Source organism: Triplophysa dalaica, chromosome 21 (genome assembly GCF_015846415.1).
Source record: "Triplophysa dalaica isolate WHDGS20190420 chromosome 21, ASM1584641v1, whole genome shotgun sequence".
NCBI lineage: Eukaryota > Metazoa > Chordata > Actinopteri > Cypriniformes > Nemacheilidae > Triplophysa > Triplophysa dalaica.
Genome location: NC_079562.1, coordinates 18,768,990 through 18,793,711, shown reverse-complemented (window position 1 = coordinate 18,793,711; position 24,722 = coordinate 18,768,990). Strand labels below are relative to the sequence as shown.

Below are 24,722 nucleotides of genomic sequence, written 5' to 3'. Positions count from 1 at the left end.
AATGTATTGAAGCTTATGTCTATATTTTACCAAATGCTTGATGATAGAATCCAGATGTCCGAAAAATATCAGTCTTAGCATGTTGTTATGGACGCGACAAAATGGACACAAGGTTTTGAGACAGCCTACTTTCCAGGTTTCCTGTAAATTAAAGTGTGCAAACCAGAAGCAATAATACCCAACAAAATGGAGAAGGTAGGACTCTTATAGACTGCAAAATAGTTATTTTATTTCAATTTTCATGTGCCCATTTAAGAGGAATATTGACTGTTATGGATGTAACTCACCTGACACGAAAAACTATGCATGCTTACACACACAAACGCGGGCATGCACACATGCACGCATGCACGGACGCACGCACACACACATACACACACACAAAACAATAATTAACATAAGTTCCAGTAATCATTGAAAATAGAAGAACATTTTTTCCTCAAGGCTGGCCATGCTGAAAAAGTCATTAAATCTAGTAGGTCTTAATCGCATAGCTGCAAGACCTTTGCAGATGTGGATGTTTTTTCTTATCCCATTAACTGTCGGAGCCCTTTTTGAGCCTACATATGAAAACGCATGTTGTAACTAAAATGGTGGTGACTCATGAATTCTTTGGAATACAGATTTACGGTTGGTCTCGTTTGAAAAAAGAAAAGTAGCTGATTATTGCAAAAAAAATCACCCACATAAATAATTCGAGGTATGTTGTTAGGTTTGGTGTAAAAAATAAATAAAAATGTTTATGTTTTTCTTAGATTAAAAAAATATGGGTTGCAAAAGGATATTAAAAAATCTAAGCACACTCTTTATAAAAAAGAATCGATAACTCTCCATACATAAATATTAAAAAAAAAAACAAAGAAATATGTATTCTAGAATCTTAGACCTTTCCAATGATAAATAGTTTGTTTTACAATATTGACGCAAACTTAGGTGTCTCGTATACGGAACGGGTGACAGTTAACAGGCTACAATGGTTGAGGTTTGTAATGAAATAAGTTTTTTTGTTATGCCATTTACCACAAGTGAAAAATCTTTATTAATATTTTTCATAATGATTACTAACATAGAAAAATGTTACATATAAAATAATTTTTATTTTCTTGTTTTTGACTTGGCAAATGACCATGGTATAAGCGGGATAATCCACTTCCAAAGGCAACCATGTCTGCACATCGCGCATTAAAATGTTATGGTTTATGACCTGATTGGCTGGAAGGTGTGCATTAAAAATGTTTAATGCACAGGTTGTTCCAGTCAGCTTAAAACTGAAAATAAAGTTATTTTTACCAATCTGATCAAAAATTACGCTGTAAACCTCAATAACAACTTTAATTTCACTTTGCGTCGGTTGATTCATAGCCTCCAAGCCGTCGATTATTCCTTCCTTATGTAATAGTTTAAACATCTATTCTGGGATCGTGGCTACTTTTTATTTTTAGAGCTTAGTTTCTAAGAATTGTAATTAATGAAACGCTTCCTCTAACAAAGTATGAAACCATAATATGCTCTTTATTTTAACAACTCATTTTATTTAATGTTATCATGTCACAGAACCATAAAAAACACATGCTTGTCATTTCCACATTTAACGTCAACTAATTAATGTACAGTAATCAATAAAAAGAGATAAAAAAGCAAACAAAGTCTGTTTGATCATTGTTTTGATGATAGTATCCACAAAATTTGTTTAAAATCTACTCAAATGAAATCTAAACAAATTTAAAATCTCCCAGTTTGGTTAAACTTTTGGAAATAGAGGTAAAAAGAAACCAGAAGTATCATTTTGATCCACGTCATTTGTCTTAAATAAAACATAAATCGGTGAAAATTAAAAAAAATAACCATATGTGTACAAAGCTTATTTCAGATATTTCAACAAACACTTTCAAAAGGTTTGTAACCTTTCCCTCAAGTGACCCTAAACCATTGAACAGTAGTGACAATTTAGATGTACTAATTGTTTTATATGTGTGTGTAAGTTAAAAACATGTAAGTTGTTTTTGCATATTTTCTGATATAGTATTCAGGAGTAGATCATCATATGGTAATAGTGGTTTTACATGAGTAATAGTGAAGTTCCATGATAAATCTTGTTAAACTAATGCCACTTCCTCGTCATCTTCATCATCATAGTAGCGATTTCTCTTGATCATTTCCTCTACAGTCAGAGACTCCTCAGCGTCCTCACCATCACAGAAGCTTTCAGAATCCTGGGATGTTATGGGGGCTTTATCTTCCACATGTGTGGAGGCCAATGTGTTTTGGCTGTTGAAGCAACTGACCGTTTCACCCTTATCTTTCATGCAATCTTTCCGAATTTCCCCTTTTACCTGTTGTGGCTCAGACTTCTTCTTTGCTTGCAGCTCCGCCTCTTGTTTTGTTTGTTGTGACTCGATCTCTCTCTTTGTTTTCTTATGCTCAGTCTCCTTTAGTGCTTGTCGCTGAGCCCCATTTTTGCTTTGTGGCTCATCCCCATCTTTTGTTTGTTGCTGTGTCTCATTTTTGGTTTGTTGTAGCTGAGCCTCTTTTTTCGTTTGTTGTGGCTTTTTTAGAATAGAAGGGGGCACCTTTTCTTTGCCTGGTTTGGCAGAATTCTCTTGAATTTGATAAGTGGACACGTTCTCTTTATTTTTTACTTCATTTATATTATTTACTTCCCCTGTGAATTCTGCCTCAGTTTGCACATTGTTTTGCTCAGTTTTTTTTCTTGACAGTGAGGGAAGGTCCTCCAGCGATCCTTGTCGAGGTTTTTCAAAGGATTTTAGCTCATTTTGTATATGTTTGGAGATTTTCAAGCTAGGTGCCACAGAAAAGGGACGGCTTCGCTCTTTGAGCGAGGAGCTACGTCGCAGGCCTTTCAGTTCTTCTCTTTTAGGGCTCTGATGAGCGGATGGAGTTTCTTCCTCTGGAGGCCACTTTGGTCGGAAAAGCTTGAATGGACTCCTTGCACTTTGAGTGGGTGGGCTGGAGACATTAGAGATTTCTTCATTTTCGGCAGGTGGTGGCCATGCCACTCTCACTCTTCTTGTTTCTACGACAGTGGTTTGTGTAGTTTTTATAGAGCCAGAGGCTTGACTTCTTGTATCCAGCGCTGTGGTTTGGTCAGTGAATTCTGACACATTCACTTTAGGGCTCAGTTGTTTTGGAGCATTCACCAACCCACGATCTATCACTGGACAGTTTGGCTTTTCACTTTTCTCTGATTCCTCTTTGATTGTTCGAGCCATCCATAATTCCTTATGAGGCCGATGGCCAAAGCCCTCGTCATAGTTCCCCTTTGACTTAAAAAGCTGGCTGAAGTGAGGTTTACAGTAGATTTTACCATTTAAGGAAGCATAGGTCCCCAATCTGACCGGATGAAAGGCAAAAGATAAAAGACAAAACAGATTTTTTTTGCAATATGACTGACAATATTTGACATCTCTATTAAGTACTCGGTGACTCTTTTTGTTAACTGTACAACAAAAACACACACACACAGACACGCACACACGCACACACACATATACAGTATATACAGTTGAAAGAAAAAGTATGTGAACCCTTTGGGCTTACTTGGATTTCTTCATAAATTGGTCATAAAATGTGTTCTGATGTTCATCTAAGTCACAACAATAGAGAAACACAGTCTGCTTAAACTAATACAGCACAAACATTATACGTTTTCATGTTTTTATTGAACACAACATGTAAACATTCATAGTGCAGTGTGGAAAAAGTATGTGAACCTTCGGGTTTAATAACTGGTTGAGCCTCCTTTGGCAGCAATAACCTCAACCAAACGTTTCCTATAGTTGCAGATCAGACCTGCACAACGGTCAGGAGAAATTTTGGACCATTCCTCTTTACAAAAGCGTTTCAGTTCAGCAATATTCTTGGGATGTCTGGTGTGAATCACTCTCTTGAGGTCATGCCACAGCATCTCAATCGGGTTGAGGTCAGGACTCTGACTGGGCCACTCCAGAAGGCGTATTTTCTTCTGTTGAAGCCATTCTGTTGTTGATTTACTTCTATGCTTTGAGTCGTTGTCCTGTTGCATCGTCCATCTTCTGTTAAGCTTCAGTTGGCGGACAGATGGTCTTAAGTTTTCCTGCAAAATGTCTTGATAAACTTTGGAATTCATTTTTCCATCGATGACAGTAATCCGTCCAGGGCGTGAGGCAGCAAAGCAGCCCCAAACCATGATGCCCCCTCCACCATATTTCACAGTTGGGATGAGGTTTTGATGTTGGTGTGCTGTGCCTTTTGTTCTCCACACATAGCGTTGTGTGTTCTTTCCAAACAACTCAATTTTGGTTTCATCTGTCCACAGAATGTTTTGCCAGTAGTGCTGTAGAACATCCAGGTGCTCTTTTGCAAACTTCAAACGTGCTGCAATGTTTTTTATGGACAGCAGTGGCTTCCTCCGTGGTGTCCTCCCATGAAGTCCATTCTTGTTTAATGTTTTCCTTATTGTAGATTTGTCAACAAAAATGTTAGCATGTGCCAGAGATTTCTGTAAGTGTTTAGCTGACACTCTAGGATTCTTCTTCACCTCATTGAGCATTCTGCGCTGTGCTCTTGCAGTCATCTTTACAGGACGACCACGCCTAGGGAGTGTAGCAACAGTGCTGAACTTTCTCCATTTGTAGACAATCTGTCTTACCGTGGACACATGGACATCAAGGCTTTTAGATATACTTTTCTAGCCCTTTCCAGCTTTATGTAAGTCAACAATTCTTGATCGTAGGTCTTCTGAGAGCTCTTTTGTGCGAGGCATGGTTCACATTAGACAACGCTTCTTCAGAACAGCAAACTCAAAACTGGTGTGTGTTTTTTATTGGACAGGCCAGCTTTAATCAACACATCCAATCTCATCACATTGATTGGACCCCAGGTTGGCTGACTCCTGGCTCCAATTAGCTCTTGGAGAAGTCATTAGCCTAGGGTTTCACATACTTTTTCCACCCTGCACTATGAATGTTTGCATGTTGTGTTCAATAAAAACATGAAAACGTACAATGTTTGTGCGGTATTAGTTTAAGCAGACTGTGTTTCTCTATTGTTGTGACTTAGATGAAGATCAGAACACATTTTATCACCAATTTATAAAGAAATCCAAGTAAGCCCAAAGGGTTCACATACTTTTTCTTTCAACTGTATATATATATACACTGTATAAATGTGTGTTAATATTTGTATATACATACTAATCCTTGATAGACAATGGCTTTTCCCTGCATCACTAGAGGTGTAACAATATGTAAACCGGACTGAAAGAAATTTGATACACCACTTCGTGGTTAGAGCATTCAAAGCAGGAGTGCAGCGGCTGTCTCATCTCATTCGCCTTAAATGTGTACTATCTAATGACTTTCCCCAAAGAAACTGCTGCTTCGCCAAACCACAAAAACACATTTAAAGGATATATAATATGAGTGTGTTTTAAATTGAAGACTGATTTAATTCTGAAATCATTTTTTAATCAATATATCACAAATAAACATCAGGTTTTATGGTTATAGGATTAGTTCAGCCCAAAATTTACATTGTATCATCTTTTGACTTTCGCTCACCCTTCAGGTGTTACAAACCTGTATACATTTCTTTGTTGTGCTGAACCCAAATGAAGAAATATTTAATAAAAGTTGTTGTGGGTCTACAATGACGACATAGACTACTATCGTGACCAAAACCAGCTTAGTTAAAACTTAGATGACAAACTTTTCATTTTTGGGTGAACTGTTTGTTCAAGGAAAATACAATGTTATATGCGTATATTGCATATGCTTGAAGGGCAAACTATCGCATCATGCTGTCAATCACTCTCTCCTGCACAGAGTGAACCCTTTAATTGTCTTTTACAGTGTTGCCAAGTTCTTCCAATTAAAATGTTACTAGATAATGTCATACATGTGATGACGCATCATGTTTGAATGGGTCAATATATTTAAAATAACATTTTGTGAATTGCTATTGTTGTACTGTGGCAAGCAGTGCAATGCGATCTGCAAAAGTTCTCCCTATGAAAAACTTGAAGCCAACGTATAAAGTTAATAAAGATAGAATTAATAAGAAAAATAATTTATTTTATAATTATTAATATTATTATCATCATTAAGGTAAAGGAAAATCTAGTGCTTTCAGCATTGCCGAACTGTGGCTCTATATCTGTGAACCAAACCAAAATGTGGCAATGGTGTATTGTTACACCTCTTGTAAGCACGTGATTATTTTAACTTGTTACTTGGCTGTAAAAGTTATTGTGAAAGGGTACTTCAAAGTGAAGTTTACTTCAAAGTGAAGTTTACGAGCAGTCCAAGTAGTCCCACGACATAAGACTGATTAACAATAAACTTAATTGAAGTGCTTAATAGGAAACAATGGGCAAAATATCATATTGCGTAACAAATCTCATGGTACAAATACCCCATAGACTTCCAGTGTGTGTTTTGTATTTATAAACCGAAGTCAAACATGCTGTCTCTAAAGCTTACGTTATATAAAAATTACCTGAGTTTGGTACTGCAGAAGGCACAACAGAAGCAAGTCTTGTGATAAATCTGTTGATCAGCAATGATTTTCTCCAGTGGATAAACAGTCTTTTGGCATGTCACACAGCTCTCCTTGACAGACACATAAAACTTCTGTCCAGACAAACAATGTTATAAACACCTCTTTAGCTGTGACGTTTGGAAGTAAATGTGTTTTTCACCAAACTACGAATTCTCTCATTCCTTAAATATTATTCTCTCATGTTGTCCCAGCTGTATATAACTTTCTTTCTTTAGATGAACAGATGACAGCATTTTAATATTAAATTATATTTGTTTGTGTTTAACTGAATATTGAAAGTCAGAGACCTGTGTCATTTTTGGGTAATCCACTCTTTTTAAACATGCAATGATTAGCAAACGGTCCAGTGCTGAATCTCTGTCAAATCAATTCTATAGTGACTGCATTTTTTTTGGTCATGTTAACTGCTACATGCAGTATTGTTTTCTCTATGTAGGGTTAAATGTTGTAGAATAATTATTCCACGTATCATTTTACTTCGAAGCGGTAGAATGGGAGTGAATGGGCATACACTTTTTGAATCTCCAAAAATTGCATCCATTGATCAAAGAACTGCTCGATACAGCTCTGTGGTCTTAACAGAGGTCTTCTGAAGTGAATCGATGCATTTTAGAGAAATATGAATATTGACAGTACTAGTAACGTTGATATCTAGCTTCCGTTTTCCCTCTGCTGCGTGTGAACCCGAGGCTTGTTTTTCAGGCAAATGATGGTCACGAAAGCTCTGCGCAGAAGACAAGACATCCTATTGGAACAAAACGAAAAATGTTGTGTTCATCACCTGAATTTACGACAGGCCTGCGTCATTTGCTGGTAAAACAACCTCAGGTTCACGTGCAGCCGAGGGATGATGGAAGCTAGACATTGATGTTAATAGTGCTGTCAATATGGATATTTCACATAAACAAAAACACATTGATTAGCTTCAGACTTTTGTTAAGGCCACAGAGATGTGTCGATCAGTTCTTTGATGAATGGATGCACTTTTTGGACCTTCATAAAAGTCGACACCCATTCACTCACATTCTACCACTTGAAACTTAAATGATATGTGGTATTATAACTTAGTCTGCATTATTCTTCAAGAAGAAGGTAATATTCAACCAGGACAACTTGAGGGTGAGTAAAAGATGGGGAAATTTTGTTTCACCTGTGAAATGTACCTTTAAAGTTATACTATTAGTAACGTATTTAAGATAGTTTGTAGAAAGTAATTTTAACGCTACTAACCTTTGTCGCTTTGGGCAGATCTTTGTTCTCTGATACAGGAGCTGCTGTGCAGGAACTTGTTGTGTTAACATGCATTCCTAAAGGGTACAAATACACGACTGGTCCCAAATTCATGTATACAACCTTATACTTTAACTACCTTTCGACATTACCTTAAACCAAAGTATAAGATATACAATAAGACATCAATCCCTCAAAAACATGAAGAAATATATATCTTAAGGCTTCATTACACAATTACAGAGGGAGAATAATGTACTCACCATTGGCCTTTGGACAGGTTGACTCTGGAAAGGTGTTCTGTTTAAAAATCAAAGAACAAGATAAACTAGATACAAACATCTGAACACAAATTTTGTTGTAGATTTAAGTTAAAAGGTATGTTTAGTAAGGTTAGACTGTCAGAGAGATGTTTTGCCAGCTTTTTAGAATGATTTAGAGGTAACACTTAAATCCATTAGGTATAATGCATTATAAAGGGTTAGTAAAGGGTACCATGCATTATGTTTATTCAGGATGTGTGTTGTAATACAATAGATGTTGGGTGTCAAACAATGAGGTGTCACGCAAATCACAAGTCTAATACAGTGCACCACAGAATAATGGAATGCACAGTCAATATAAAAAACTGGAGTAACAACTTTTATTACATAACTAGGACAATACATAACTCTTACTTATTGGACTGAAAACTGCCATACTTAACAACCAAGAATACTGTTTAACTATTTATAGATGTTCCATAAAAACCTTGTCAACAGCAAAGAATCTTTGTGTTTTATTCGATAGTAATCTGTCTTTTGAAAGCCATGTCGCCAACACCTGTAAAATCATGTTTTTACATCTTATGAATGTATCTTAACTACGTCATATTCTGTCACTATCAGATGCAGAGAAACCAATTCAGGCATTCATGAGGTCAAGACTAGATTATTGTAACGCACTATCAGGTGGTTGTCCTGTAGGCTTATTACAAAACTCCAGCTAGTTCAAAACGCAGCAGCTCGAGTTCTTACAAAAACTAAAAAGTATGAGAATATTAGTCTGGTTCTATCAAAATTGCACTGGTTACATTTACATTTACATTTAGTCATTTGGCAGACGCTTTTATCCAAAGCGACTTACAGTGCACTTATTACAGGGACAATCCCCCTGGAGCAAAATGGAGTAAAAAAGTGTCTTACTCAAGGACACACTGGTGGTGGCTACTGGGATCAAACCAGCAACCTTTGATTTACCAGTTCAGTGGTTTAACCCACTAGACCACCATCTCCAGTTACATTACCGGTTACCTTTTATGCAACGCATTAACTTTAAAATCTTACTGGCTACCTATAAAGCCCTACTCAGTTTATCTCCTCAGAACCTGAGTGAGCTTCGGCTGTATTACGGTCCCTCACGTTCACTACGTTCTCAGGGCTCTGGTCAGTTGGTAATACCTAGTATTCCGAAATCAAGTGTAGGTGGTATCATTTTCCTATCTAGCGCCCATACGTCTTCCTTGTACTGTCTGGGAGTCAGACACACTGTGTCAGTTTCAATCAAGATAAAAAACGCATCTTTTCAACTTTGCATTCACTAGACTTCAATAGTTAAAATCCTCTGAGGCTGCATTGGTTAGATCGATAGTTTCGCGGGTAGACACGGATGAGGAATGGAGATGCACACCAAACACCAATCCAATCCAAAATGGTTTTAATGAAAACAAACACGGGAGCAGGAGAACAGGGAATACAAAACCAGGGTGACAATACAGGCTGGAGTGTAACAGACAGGAACCAGGAACATTTCCCATAGCAAGTGACGTACTTGCTGCATCAAAGAGTGTAGAAAAGTACTCTACTCTCAGCGATCTTTTCTCATAGTTCTGAGGGTAACGCAGCGAGGAGCATGCAGTGTGTGTGTATGTGTTTTTTGTGTCCTGTGCGTGTGGAGTTGTGTTTCAGCATGTGGAAGTGTATGAACCTGTGTGCGTATGACTGTATTCTGTGTGTGTTCACTTTTTTGTTTTTCTTGTATAAATTTAATATTTTACATTTACATTTATGCATTTGGCAGACGCTTTTATCCAAAGCGACTTACATTGCTTTAATCTATACATTTATACTTAGGTATATGCAATCCCCTGGGATCAAACCCACCACCTTGCATTGTTAACGCAACGCTCTTACCACTGAGCTACAGGAAAGCTCAAAATTGCTTAAAGTCTAAATGTTTTGTGTACAGCTGCTTTGTAACAACGAAAATTGTAAAGAGAGCTATATAAATAAAGTTGATTTGAGTTAATAATCACAACCTAATTACTATTCAAAGGCTTGTGTTGGCAATCTTATAAGCATAAATTAGGAACTATAAAAAATCTGTTCATGATCAAAAGCAAAATATCACCTAATGTACACAAAAACTATTTTTAAAACTGAGGCTCCTAAACTTTATATTGCTTACACCCAAGGCAGTCATCGTAAATGAAAATATAACAGATTAAAGGTTTGACATACTCTGCCCACTGAAACATAATGATTGTATTGGTCTAAACAAGTCTTCTCCCCCTAGCTACTGTTATAAGCATGAACCCCATTTAGTTGTTGGTGAAATTGGTGTTGCAACAAGCTATAGAAATATACTCTTCTGGATATAAGACAATACACATGGCTATCTCTTGTTTTGGCCACTGTATATAGACCCCCCAGGCCCCTATGCTGTTTTTTTAAAAGAGTTGGCAGACTTAATCAGCATGAATCAATAGGTCTGTGACAAAGCACTGGTTGTAGCAGATTTTAACCTTCATGTAGATGACGCAAATTATGCTTTTTAAATTGCATTCAAAGATTTATTGAACTCATTTTGGGTCAAACAAAAAATTATCAAACCCCTATTGTTTTAATCATTCCCTAGGCCTTGTAATATCGATAAAGATCCTACCTCAAAGTAATGATGTATCCAATCACTACCTTGTGTTGTGTATAATGCAGATCGGAATTTGCCTCCTCTCTCCGCATTATCGATAGAACAGGTCAATTATCCCAAACACCAAAGATAGTTTTACAGATAACCTGCATGACCTGTTCTAACGACTTAATGCACCCGTAAACACACGTGATCTCGAGGAAGTAACTAGTACTAACACCATATTCTTAAATACATTAGACATTGCTGCACCCATCAAATTAAAACGGGTTGGAGAGAAAGGGTAGCACCTTCATATAACAGCACCACACGTGCCCAGAAGAATTTCGAATTTTCGAATTTCAGAATTTCGTGGCTAGACAGTATGTCCTGTTACAAAAAGGCACTTAAGTCGACTAGGGCTGAGCACATACAGAACCTCATAGACAATAAACCAAAAGGATGATATCCACACTAACAAATAACCAGACATCAACTGATAAGAATATTCCAGCCCACCTTAGAAGTAATGACTTTTTGTTTTTTTACAGAGAAAATTGAAAACGTTAGAGAAAAGATAGTTAATGCTAATCCTTTAAGTCTGTTTTATTAATCAACATCAGAAATTACCCCTCTAGAACAGCTGCTTTGTTTCTCACCCATAGCCCAAGAAGGGTTAAGCAAACATTTTACAGCATATCAACTGACAATGTATTTATTAGACCCTATAGCCACTAAACTATAAAAATACTAATCACCAGTTGTAGTAGAGCCAGTGGCGCAAAAATGGGGTATGCAGTATATGCGGTGCATAGGGGCACTGCATGAGAGATGGGCGCCATTGTGGCAAAAGTTTTTCTTTAATAAAATGTTATAAACAATAAAAAATAGAACGAAAGATTAAATTATTTAAAACGTTTCAGTTTTACTTTTGTCTAGCATTTTGAAAGAGTTCAACAAATATATTTTATTTAACGTCACATCACCAAATGGATCAAGCAAGGAAACGTCCTCGAGGCGCTAAGGGTTGTTAAGGCGGTTAAGTCTCCCACTATCACACATATAAGCTAGTTGTCAGGCCCTACATTAAACATACGACTCAAGTTGTGCAGTTTGAACGTCAGGCCTGTGTTCTTCACACAACGCGATCAGATGCGTCTTCTGCATAAAGCAAGAGCTGACGCGGCTTCTCCATACAGCGCACAGCACATAGCACCGTGAGATTGCGTTAGGACAGTGAAAGAGCGCGATGAATGACAGCAGGATGACCGAGACAAGAGAGCAAAATATTGTTTGTTAATAAAAACATTTTTATTCACTGTAAGTGAGTTTTTCGTTGTTTTACTTTAACGATGATATTGTTTGATGAAATATGAACCCCAAATTAAAAAAAAAATCGAAGTAAGGGGAAAATTTCAAAGATCTTTTATTTATTCATGTTATAATGTTTTTTCAATAAAAGTTTTATTAAAGAGTTTCAGTTAAAGTATGTTTACAAGGCTAGGCTAATATTTTTGTTGTATTTTTATTAAATAGCTATTAATGAACCACAAACTATGCATTCATTTTAAAGTGTGAGAAGAATAATTTTTGTTAAGGCGAGTAGGCTATATAAGTCTTATTAACATTATTCATTATTATCATAACGCATAAGTCTTTTTGTTGAAGGAAAGTTAAATAACATTTAACATTTAAGATCAAAATAAATTGATTATTCACTGGGAACATTTCCTCACCAGCACATCTCTAATGGTCTACAACTCGGTTGTTACATATTTTAGGGATATTTATTGTTTGGGACAGTTTTGTTGTTTAAAACGGGATAAGAGTTTTTTATTAAAGGTATTACATGACAAAATTATGGATTATATAAGTGAAACTCTCTTTTCAAATAATTTAATTAATACCCTTATTTGGGGTTTTATATAGTTATTATGAGCAAAAGATCAAATAAAAAAGTGTTAGCCCTTTATCTGAAAAAAAAACAATCGTCCGATTATTCGATTATCAAAATAATTATTATTTGCAGCTTCATTTATGGTGCATTTCTGTGCACTAACTTTATGTACTTATGTCAATTATGTATTGAAATGATTTAAAAGATAACTAGAATGACTCCAAAGGGAATATAAAACTTGTCAACGGATTTTTAACTGTGCTTAGTCTGTATAGGGCTGGGGTGGCGGATGGGGGGCGCCAAAACTAATCTCGCATACCCCTCAGAAAATGTGCAGTTGTAGGTTTTGTTCCAAAACCCTTTAAGCTAGCCGTTATTAAGCCTCTTATTAAGAAATCGCATGTAGACCCTAATGAACTAGGAAACTATAGACCGATATTAAATCTTCCATATTTGTCTAAAATATTGGAAAAGCAGTATCTGGGCAATTGAGCTTTATCTTACAAAAAAGACCTATACGAAAGATTGAAAAGCTTTAGGCCACATCATAGCATGGAAATTAATTAGTCAACATGACAAAAAAACCTACTCCTAGCATCAGACAAAGGCTGCATTTTTCTCCTAGTTTTGCTTGACCTTAGTGCCACATTCGAGACCGTAAGTAATGCCATACTTCTAGATCGCTTAAATAATTATATTGCATTAAGGGACAAGCTTTACAATGAAAAAAATTCTTAATTATCAGGTAGATATCAGCTTCTTCATAGAAATGGGGAATCGTTAAATTAAACGGCAGTAAACTATGCATTACCTCAATGATCGGTTATAGCCCCTTGGTAACATTATTAGAAAACATGATTTATTTCCAACGTTTTCTAAATTTTGTAGTGTTCCCTAAAGTAAGTTGATAAACTGTAATAGCTTCTGTAGTATACTTTAATAGGCTACTTAGGCTACTTTCGAAAGATTAAATGACTTCTCCTACAGTTTATAATAGAAAAGTGTAGTACGGTATATTTTATAGTATTTTCAATATAGCTTGCTACTTTTTGTAGTAATTTGTAGTGGGGATAAATACTTTATCAGATGGGTGACTTTACTGTAACGTATTAAGTTATGAGTAGCTTGTAGCTTATCTAACTACAGTTAAAAAGTAGCTATTCCAGAACTGAAAAGACTACATAGAAAATCACAGTTGGACTGAGATTTACCTGGTCTCCTTACATACTTGTTCATAACATTAAGTAAATAAAAACACGTACATACCGCTATCTGTTCATCAGCAGTAGGGGGTGTATTCATTTTATGATCTTTGTTGGAAATACTGCCCTCGGCCTGGTTAACCTGTGTAAAGGTGAAAACCAAACCATGTCAAGACAACACGCCATCCAACAGCTGTTACCCTTTGACTTCTATTTTATGGACACAAAACGAATGTAAGTCAATGGGTACCAACATTTTTTTGTTACCAACATTCTTCGAAATATATTTTCTTGTGGTCTCTTGAGAAAGAAAGTAATTAAGAAGATAGTAAATGCTAAATGATTATCATTATGAGTAAATAATGACAGAATTGTTTTTTGGGTGAACTATCCCTTAAAGGCAAGACACAAAGTTTTTTTGTTTAATTTAATCTCAAATATGTTACTGAATTAGCCATTTTATGTAAAAAAAAATTGTGTAACATCAACTTGTGACAGACACAATAAATGGTATAAAAATATGTGACATTATTGCATTTTCCTTATTCCATATACATCAATTAAATAAATACTATGTTGGACTGTCAACCAAAACTGTTCACATCACAGTTAGGGATATTGGGTTATTTACAAATCAACGTAATAAATGTAAATTTTCCTTTTTTATGGTTTCCTGTAAGAGCATGACGCTAGCAACTCCAAGGTCATGGGTTCGAATCCCAGGGAATGCACAAATTTAGAAACAAATGTGTAGTATAATGCAATTTAAGTCGCTTTGGATAAAAGTCTCTGCCAAATGGATACTTTAATCATAGAACACCATTATCTTATATTTAAAAACCTTGCAGTAACATTTTTCAAAACACCTTGTATATTGTCAAAATAAGGAACTACAGCCTATTTCTTGGAGTTGAAATAATTGATAATTAAAAAAATCCTGGTTGCCCCCATGAGGATCTGAGAATGAGACATGTCAAGTTTCGTCAGTGGTGGAATTTAACAAATTAAAAATACTCAAATTGCTTTAATTGAGTAGTTTTTTAAAGAAAATGTACTTTTTTAAGAAGTTTAGTGCAGTGAAAGTACAGTGTACTTTCACTTTTACTTGAGTACATTTTTAGTGCTGTATCGGTACCTTTATTGAGCTATTTTTCCTCACATTGTCGTTGCTACTTTATATGTTTAATTTTCATATCATTGGCTAAGGAGAATAATCTGTCCCGTCACGTGACCCTGTACACTCAAATTGCGCATAGAAAACTTGCGTCACACAAATTTCAAGACATCTGCCGCCAATTTAATTAATCAAGTAGGGGGACGAACCTTTGCGGCAGGCAGGACCCTTATCAAATTGCGGTTTTGCACACTTGAAATTCACAGCGGTAAAGAAACACAATATGATCTCGTCCGAGCTATGGAGAAATTTTTTGTTCCTTAATCACTCCGTTCACCAAGTTTCATCCAAACGGCTATATCATGAAATAAATTGTCCATGGCTCTCCAAAGTCTCTATATTAAAAAATAAAAGTGAGTAGGGATGCGATTGGCATGCGATTGGAACTGAGTTCTATCCAATTATAAGCTTTGTCATTAAGGTAAAAATGTGTTTTGTTAAAAGTAGCTATTTTCTATATAAATGTACAAATTTGATTATTAATAATTATTCTCAATTCATTAAATAACACCAATTAAAAAGTAACGAGTAAATAGTACTCTGAGTAGTTATTGAGAAGAATAATTTTTACATTTACTCAATTACAATTTTAACAACAGTACTTTTACTTGTAATTGAGTACAGTTTTAGCAATGTAACATTACTTGTACTTAAGTACAAATTTCCAGGACTCTTTCCACCACTGAGTTTCGAATCTGGGATGAGAAATATTAAAAATAAAAACACGTACTTACCGATGTCTTTTCATCAGCAGCAGGGGGTGTATTCTCATTAAGATCTGTGTTGGAAATACTGCCCTCAGCCTGGTTTACCTGTGTAAAGGTGACAACCACACCATGTCATGACAACAAGCCATTCAACCGCTATTACCCTTTGATTTCAATTATATGGACACAAAACCAATATAAGTCAATTGTTACCAACATTCTTCAAAATATATTTTCTTGTGGTCTGCAGCCTTTTCTTGGAGTTGACATGATTGATAATAAAAAAATCCTGTTTGCCCCTGTGAGGTTCTGAGAATGAGACATGTCAAGTTTTTCGATAATAATATCCCCCCACATGGGGAACCAGAACAATTTTTAAATCAGGGCTGAACATCCCTAAAAAATACTGAAAGGACATCATCCAATCCAGAGGATCTATACCAGTCAGGAGATAAATAAAAATCAGGATGCATACAGGATGAAATTAAGTAATGAATCAGTGATGGCGCTGGTGGATGAGAAGATGCTGGGAACTGGCTACAAATTATATGTAGACAATTTCTACTCCAGCCCATCACTATTCAGAGACCTCCTCAAGAAGGGCATCTGGGCCTGTGGGACCATTAGAAGCAACCAGGTGGGCTTCCCACAACCACTGCTAACAAGTTGGCCATAAATGCTCCCTGTGGGAGTATGCGGTGGACTAGAGACAACAGCCTCCTCTTTGTGCAATGGAAGGACACCAGGGAGGTGCATATGTGCTCATCCTTCCATGCTGCAGAGGGAGATCGCACTGTACGGAGGAGGGTGAAGACGAGAGCTGACGAATGGATGGAACTCTACGTACCAATTCCTAATGTAGTGCATGACTACAACCAGTGTTTCTATTTTGCTGTTGTGTTCAAAATTGTCCAGATGGGTTAATTTTAGTTTCCTGGTTATGTTTGCATTTAGAATTGTTCTATTATTTTTCACACAGGCACATGGGAGGAGTTGATCTCTCCGATGCCCTTGTTGGGTATTATCAAGTGTTCAAAAAGACCAGGAAGTGGTACCGCTCACTGTTCTTCCAATTTGTCGACATCGCAGTGGTAAATGCATTCATTCTGCACCAGCTGTTCGCTGCGGCTCATTACCAAAGAGCGAAGTCACAGCTGTTTAAGTTTGCATAGTGCATTATTTTGTCTCTGCACAAAATATGGGCCGACAGTTTAAAGGTTACCCGATAGACGCAGTCAGATGAGGAGGAGTTGGGGATGGGAAGGGTTTTTTGAGCGCGGCATGATTAAAACGATGTAGAAGATTTACAGTATAAGAAGGCAACTTAAATGAAAACAATAATCAAGGAGTATAACAAGACCACACCCAAAATTTTGATTACAATTTTCAAACGTTATAAGCATGATTAGCCATTTTTATATATTTTATATATATGTAGGCACTATATATATATATGTGCCAAAACTGCCTGTCAACTCTGGTGTTGACCAAAGGTTTTCAAACCGGTCCTGAAACATTTTCAGTCCCACATATTTTGCACTCCTGAATCAACTCATCAGCCCATTAGTAGAGACTCCAAGACCTAAATATGGTGTTTTTCAAAGTGTGATGTATTTTGTGTAAAATGTGGTTCTACAAAGCGTACATTACCTTACGTTTGCACAAACACTAAAACGCACAATACTGACTGTGGCAAGGGGAGCGTGGTTTAGCGTAGTCTGCACCAAGAGGAGAGCGGGAGAAGAACGGTGAGTAGGCAGATCAACGTCATATTAAAAAAAACCTGCTTCTCATTCTAGTAATTGGTGAGGAGACGGTTAAAAGCCTGACGGAGGAGACGGAAGACAGAGAGAGAACTACTGGGAAACAGATGAGAGCAGAGGATTAAATATTGAAAACCACTACTGAAGAAGTTCTTGAGTTTATTTATGTTACGGTTCAGAAGCACCATGAAAGTTATTGTGAATAAAGAGAATCTAAGTTTCCCAGCTAGGCTGACCCCGCCTCCTTTCTTCCTTTTTAGTGAACCTCGTTACGCTGATGTATTTACAGCATCTAAACGCAAAATACTTCTGTATTAACAACACCTAATTTATTATTTACAAATGAACAACTTTACTGATTTACAAATGATTTTGACAGCCCACACCTCAGACTCACCATCAGAAGGGAGAGTGATCACACCCTTTAACTTAATATGAAAAACATTTCGTTTTGTGTGATTTCTGCTGCCAAAACCAAAACTTAAAAATCTGAAATCTTTTAACCATTTCTTATCATGTAATATTTGCTTTGTTTGCCGTGGGACACAGGCGTTTTCTCAGACAATATTATTAATCAGATGTAATCCATATCTTCAGAATCCATTCGACTGCAAGGAACATAACCAAGTCCAAGCCTTTATTATTCGATCTTCATCCTGAGCAGTCACCGTAAGCAGTTATATTATGGTCAGGTTTAAAGGAGTAGGATTTGCGACTATACAATATTTGTCTTTTGATTTTATTGGTAATTTTAATGTTATAATGTTAAAAAAATGTAAATTTGTTCTCTAACATTTGATTACTTTTTAAATTTGCTAAAAATGGGTAGGTTTCGGTTTGGGGGTTAGGTTAAATCTTTGTAAATCTTTTTGACCCGCTATACAGGAACTGACCGGCCAATCTAAAATCTTAATCTTAAAGCTACATACCAAATGTCTTGCAAATCTGTAAAAAATTATGTCATTTGGTGCATTCAAACAGTCATGATCATTCAAATTATTTAAAGGAAAAATGTTCCTAGAAGTCATTGTTAAAAAGTTAGAATCATAAACGTAAATTTGACCATCTCATCCATCATCAGCCTAGGGTAAATACTATTATCTGTGAAGCACATTATGTAAAGCGTAGGTTTAATCAAAAAACCAGACAATAAATAATGTTCAGTTCTTTCCACAAGTACAAACTGCAACTAATGAAAAAGAACACTCACAAAATAAGTGGATTTGGATGAAAGTGTCTGCTAAATGGATAAATGTAAACTGCTTATAAAGATACTCACAGAGCACGGTCTAGTAAAAGACGTCTGTCTGGTAACTGCGGCCTGATACTTTGTCATCCTGTCTCTTATAGAGGCACTGCGCTTCAGACTGGGTGTACCTATGATGGGATTCTCATTAGCTGAAACAAAAAGCATTCAAGTATCATACTTTATATTTATAATACTATTATAACACATAGTGAAATTAATAATCAAAGAACCCATTAAAAACTATTTTTGAATAACTTCATAAGTATATAATTATATATTTAGTATGTTTAAACTATGAGACCCAACCCTAAAGTTTTAATGAAATAACCCAGAGTTTAAATTGTAATTGTGTTGTTGTTTCATGTTCATTTATTGCTGATATACATTTTTATATAAAAATATTCTTGTAAGGGTTAGTAAATATTATCCATGCTAAGCAGTTAAATTTTACTTACATATATTAGGCAGCAAAGTAAACTATATGTAAATTTACTGAATCTACTCAATGAAATTGAGGCAAGAATTTCCACAGATGTTTTAAAGTAAAGAGTACCTAAATTGATCAGATATGGCTCATGACACACAAGAAATTAGATAAAGTCTGCCTAATATTTCTCAATATATATTACTTATAAAAATGGAGTAATTTTAGTTTATATAACCGACAACAGTTCATCTGCTCATTATGAATGATGACTATTGAATAATTAAACTCTAAAAATTACTAATTCAGAGAAGTTTGAATTGACCTTCAAATGGTCAGAAACCGGAGATCACATCAATTGCTTTTATTGACCAAATAACAAACGTCTACGAAAGCCCTTTTTGACAATAAACACAAGATTCATTTGATGTCACTATTATTTGTGATCAGTGTTCACTTTAGATGAGCTTCTGACTCTTGCAAGTAGCTCACTTACTTCTCTGTTATCAATCACAGGTTCACAGTGTTTCATGTGCCACACTTCTGTGTTACCAACTGAAGAGTGTGTGGCAGTAGCATAATATGATACATAATATAAGTGTCAGGGTTTGGGTCTGAACCTCACTCGTTTTGTTTTGTTCTGTCTTGTCTGTTGTGTTTTTGTCGAACGCATGGGAGAGTATTTCTCACCCTGCGTTCGGAGTCTGTGGTTACTCCGCCCCGTTTTTTTCCACTTTCCTTTAACACACCTGATTCTCGTTTCGTTCATTCTACTCACCTGATTTCACTGTACGGTTAATTCACCCACTTCTTTCACCCCTCTGAAACCACCACACTTTGTCAGATTGTTAGCTTGTCTAGTTTCGTGACCACTGGTCGTGAACTCAACTCTTGCCTTAGGATAAAATCTCTTGCCTTAGGATATGATCTCTTGCCTTAGGATATGATCTCTTGCCTTAGGATATGATCTCTTGCCTTAGGATATGATCTCTTGCCTTAGGATATGATCTCTTGCCTTAGGATATGATCTCTTGCCTTAGGATATGATCTCTTGCCTTAGGATATGATCTCTTGCCTTAGGATATGATCTCTTGCCGTAGGATATCATCTCTTGCCTTAGGATATCATCTCTTGCCTTGGAATTTAGAACTCTTGCCTTGGAATTTAGAACTCTTGCCTTGGAATTTAGAACTCTTGCCTTGGAATTTAGAACTCTTGCCTTGGAATTTAGAACTCTTGCTTTGGATTCTATGCTCAGGATTTTCTCCTTTACCTTGTGAAGACTCTTGCCTAGTCAATCTGTTTGGGCTATATAACTTTTGAGTGTGCACCTTTGTCCTGTCCAGGCTCCAGTGCTGTTTGTGTCCTGCACGATGTTCCCCATATCTCCATAGCTGCCAAGACGACCTCATCTCCTCTGTTCGTGTCCCGTGTGTGAGGGTTTTACTCGGACTCTATTGTTTGGCCACTAGAGGTCACTATCGGGTCCTATCACTGCACTGATCAAGACCTGTTATTAGTGTCATTGTTTGCACCTGTCACCCCATCAGGTGACCTATTTAAGAGACTCTGTGTCTCTCATTCATTGCTTGGTTATTGTTGATGTTAGTCATCTCGAGTTTCCAGCTCTTGTGGATTTATATCATTTCTCTAGTGTTCTTTCCCCGAGAAGTTTTTATTTTTATTTTTTCCCTGTGAATGCTATTTGTCGCCCTGAGGATTAATCTCTACCTGTGGAAATAAATCTTTACATGTTCCTTTACGTGAGTGTCTGCTTGTTGGGTCCTATCTACACCCTGTGGCTCAGTGGTACTTTACTTGATCGTTATCCCAACGACACGGGTTCGGCCCCACAGCCTGACACCGTGAGGCTCCGGGTTTGGCGTAGCAGTAGTAGCAGTGAGTTTGGCTCAGCCAGACAGAATAACCAAGCCATCATGAATCCAACAACAGGAGACCCACATGAAGTTTTGGCCACTGTAGTTCAACACGACTAAATGGTAAGACAACACGAGTCTGCTCTAGCACAACAAAAGAGTTTGGTGACGAATCACTCTCAAATCCTCTCGGATCTATTATCATCTGTTCGTCAGATCTTCGAGCGACTGCCTTCAACATCCGCAACTACCTCATCAAGAACAGCCGATTCTGTAGCTCCTCTAACGGAACCCGCCTACCCCCACCACAGCGCTCCTCGGGTGATCCTAGATCATGTGACGGATTCCTCACCAGTTTTCCCACACGTTTGAACTGCAGCGTACTTCATTCCCCTCAGACCGGGCCAAGATAGCATATATAATCACTCTCCTCTCGGACAAGGCACTTTCCTGGGCAACGTCGGTGTGGAAGTCGCAGGACCCATGTTGCGCAAGCTTTCCAAAATTTGAAGAGGAGTTCAAACGAGTATTCAACCATCCCCTCAGTGGTCGACAAGCTTCCGGAAGACTCCTAAATCTACAACAAGGCCGTAATAGCGTTGCCGAATACACCATTCATTTTCGAACACTAGCAGCAGGAAGTGGTTGAAATGACGAGGCTCTGATGGTGTGCTTCCTAAACGGAATGTCAGAGGTGATTAAGGTTGAATTAGCCTTCCGAGAACCAGCAACCAACATCCAGACACTTCTAGACCGTGCCACACAGCTGGATAACCGCCTGAGAGAGAGAAACCAGGTTCGTTTTGCTTTTTATAATCCGCATACTGATGTTACCCATGTTTCCGAGTAACCAGTGCTTCAAGAACCCCCAGAGCCCATGCAGTTAGGGAGGACCCGGCTCTCTCCCTCAGAACGAGATCGTCGCATGAGGGAACACCGCTACATTTCTTGTGGCAGACACGGCCATTTTCGTTGAACTTGCCATGAACTCTCGGGGAAACTATCAGCCCTGTGCAGGAAAGGAAGGACTGTTACGGGAGTCACACGTTCAGATTCACCATCCAACGCTGGACTTTTCCTTCCTTTCACCCTCACCTGGGGAAACCACAGCCATAAACTACACGCTTTTATTGATTCTGGTGCAGCTGGGAATTTCATGGATATTACTCTGGCCAACAGTCTCCAGATTCCTAAAGAGTTCCTTCCTGAACCTCTTACGGTCACTCTGCTGGATGGTATACCGTTAGCCCCTGGGAAAGTTACTCACCTCACTTCTATGCTTGGGCTCCCCACGGACAAACACCATGAGAAACTAAGTTTTCACTTCATTCAATCCCCTGAATTCCCCATGATCTTAGGCCACCCCTGGCTCCTCCTACACAGCCCACATGTTGACTGGACCAATGGTACAGTAATCGATTGGAGTCCCTCTTGTCAGACTTCTTGTTTAGCCCAAACTCTTCCCAAACATGTCATTGAGTCTCAAGAAACCCCAGATATCTCCCGAGTCACATCCTAGTACCATCATTTTAAGACGGTGTTTTGTAAAAGAAGAGCTACTTCTCTGCCACCTTATCGGCCATACGACTAAGCTATCGACTTTGTTCCGGATAGCTACCCTCCAAGGGGCAGGATATTTTCTTTGTCATCCCCCGAGTGTCTGGCCATGGATAAATACATCAATGAATCTCTCGCAGCCGGCATAATCCGCCCCTCCACCTGCCCTGCAGGCGCTGGATTCTTCTTTGTGGGTAAGAAGGATGGTGGTCTCAGACCATGTATCGATTATGAATGGAAAACGGCATTCAACACCCCAACTGGTCACTATGAATATCGTGTAACGCTGTTCGGCCTCACCAACGCCCCCGCAGTGTTTCAAAACCTCATCAATGACGTCCTTAGAGATATGCTCAACCTGTTTGTGTTCGTCTATCTAGACGATATTCTCATTTTCTTGAGTTCTCTGCAAGAGCATGTGGTCCACGTCAACAAGGTTCTCAGACGCCTGCTGGAAAACCACCTTTACGTCAAACCCGAGAAGTTTGAATTTCATGTCACCAAGGTTCAATTTTGGGGATTCATAGTCCAACCTGGTCACATAAGGATGGACCCTTTAAAGGTTCAAGCCGTTGTGGATTGGCCTGCCCCGTCATCGGTAAAAGAGGTGCAACGTTTTCTTGGCTTCACCAATTTTTACCGCAAGTTCATACTGAACTTCAGCACTGTGGCTGCTCCTCTAACGACCCTCACTAAGGGGAACTTAGGCAGCTTTATCTGGGGCTCTTCGGCTGAGTCGGCATTCAACCACCTCAAGAGACTGTTTACATCCGCTCCGGTTCTGATCATCCCGAGCCTGGATAAACCCTTCATTGTGGAGGTCGATGCAGTGGGTTGGAGCAGTGCTATCTCAGAGAGGAGAGGACGGAAAGCTGCACCCATGTGCCTTTCTATCCCACCGCCTCACACCCACGGAGAGGAGATATCATATAGGGGATAGGGAGTTACCAGCTGTCAAACTGGCACTGGAAGAATGGAGGCATTGGCTCGAGGGCGCCAAATACCCGTTTCTAGTGCTCACTTACCCCAAAAACCTTGAATACATTCAACAGGCTAACCGACTCAATCCACGTCAAGCCCGATGGTCGCTATTCTTCAACCGCTTCCACTTCACACTGTTCTATCGCCCTGGGTCACAGAACCTGAAGCGAGATACACTGTCCCGTATCTATGCCATATCTCCTCATGAGGATTCTCCTCAATCCATAATCCCCAGTACCAAGATCATTGCGCCCATCAAGTGGGATCTTAGTCACAAGGTTAAACAAGCACAATCCCGAGAACCAGACCCTGGAGGAGGGCCAATCAACCGTTTGTTTGTTCCCAAAACTGTCCGGTCACAGGTATTACAATGGGGACATTCCTCAAGACTCACTTGTCACCCGGGTATTGGACGCACCCTCGAATTCCTCCAGAGGCAGTTCTGGTGGCCTACTATTAAAGAAGATGTCACCACATTCGTTAAAGCCTGTCCCACCTGCAACCAGAACAAGGTATCTCACCGCCCACCCCAAGGTCTGTTGCATACTCCCCATACCTCGTAGACCCTGGTCCCACCTCTCTGTGGACTTCATCACTGGTCTTCCACCCTTCCACGGCAAGACCACTATCATGGTTATAGTGGATAGGTTCTCTAAAGCTGCCCGGTTCATCCCCCTACCCAAGCTACCCACAGCAAAGGAAACTGCTGAATTAATGGTGGAACATGTCTTCCAAGTATTCGGTATCCCTCAGGACATCGTCTCGGACAGAGGTCCCCAGTTCTCTTCGCGTTTCTGGAGAGCTTTCTGTCAATCCCTGGGAACAACAGCTAGCCTATCCTCTGGGTTCCACCCGGAGTCCAACGGACAAACAGAGAAACTTAATCAGGACCTCGAGACCACCCTTTGGTGCATGGGAGCTAGCAATCCATCCTTGTGGTCTGAGTTCGTTATGTGGGCAGAGTACGCTCATAACACTCTGAAGTCATCTGCCACTGACATGTCAACATTTGAGTGTCAATTCGGTTATTCCCCCCCTCTGTTTCCCGAGCAAGATGCAGAAGTGGATGTTCCTTGAGCCCAACAGTGGGTCGGGCATTGCTGTCGGGTGTGGAGATGGGCTCGCCTCACGCTCCTTAAGAGTTCTCGGCAATATCAACTACACGCCAACCGCAGACGCAGAACGCCTCCTACTCTACGTGCCGGCCAAAGAGTGTG

At 38.5% G+C, this 24,722-nt stretch overlaps 1 protein-coding gene across 4 annotated transcripts in view; it reads right to left on the bottom strand.

Annotated features, from left to right (window-relative positions):
• lima1b (LIM domain and actin binding 1b) overlaps positions 1-24,722 on the bottom strand; it is a 70,493-nt gene that overhangs the window by 18,010 nt on the left and 27,761 nt on the right. Inside the window, exons 6-12 of one of the 4 annotated variants that reach the window (XM_056734737.1) lie at positions 18,697-18,815; positions 15,682-15,759; positions 13,838-13,915; positions 8,052-8,088; positions 7,789-7,865; positions 6,496-6,626; positions 1,512-3,351 (exon numbers count right to left, since the gene is read on the bottom strand). In XM_056734737.1, the coding sequence (XP_056590715.1) occupies positions 2,097-3,351; positions 6,496-6,626; positions 7,789-7,865; positions 8,052-8,088; positions 13,838-13,915; positions 15,682-15,759; positions 18,697-18,815 (1,775 nt within the window). In that variant the 3' untranslated portion in view covers positions 1,512-2,096. Of the gene's footprint in view, positions 1-1,511; positions 3,352-6,495; positions 6,630-7,788; positions 7,866-8,051; positions 8,089-13,837; positions 13,916-15,681; positions 15,760-18,696; positions 18,816-24,722 lie in introns of those variants that run through there. The other 3 variants (XM_056734738.1, XM_056734736.1, XM_056734739.1) reach the window with 3 other exon arrangements.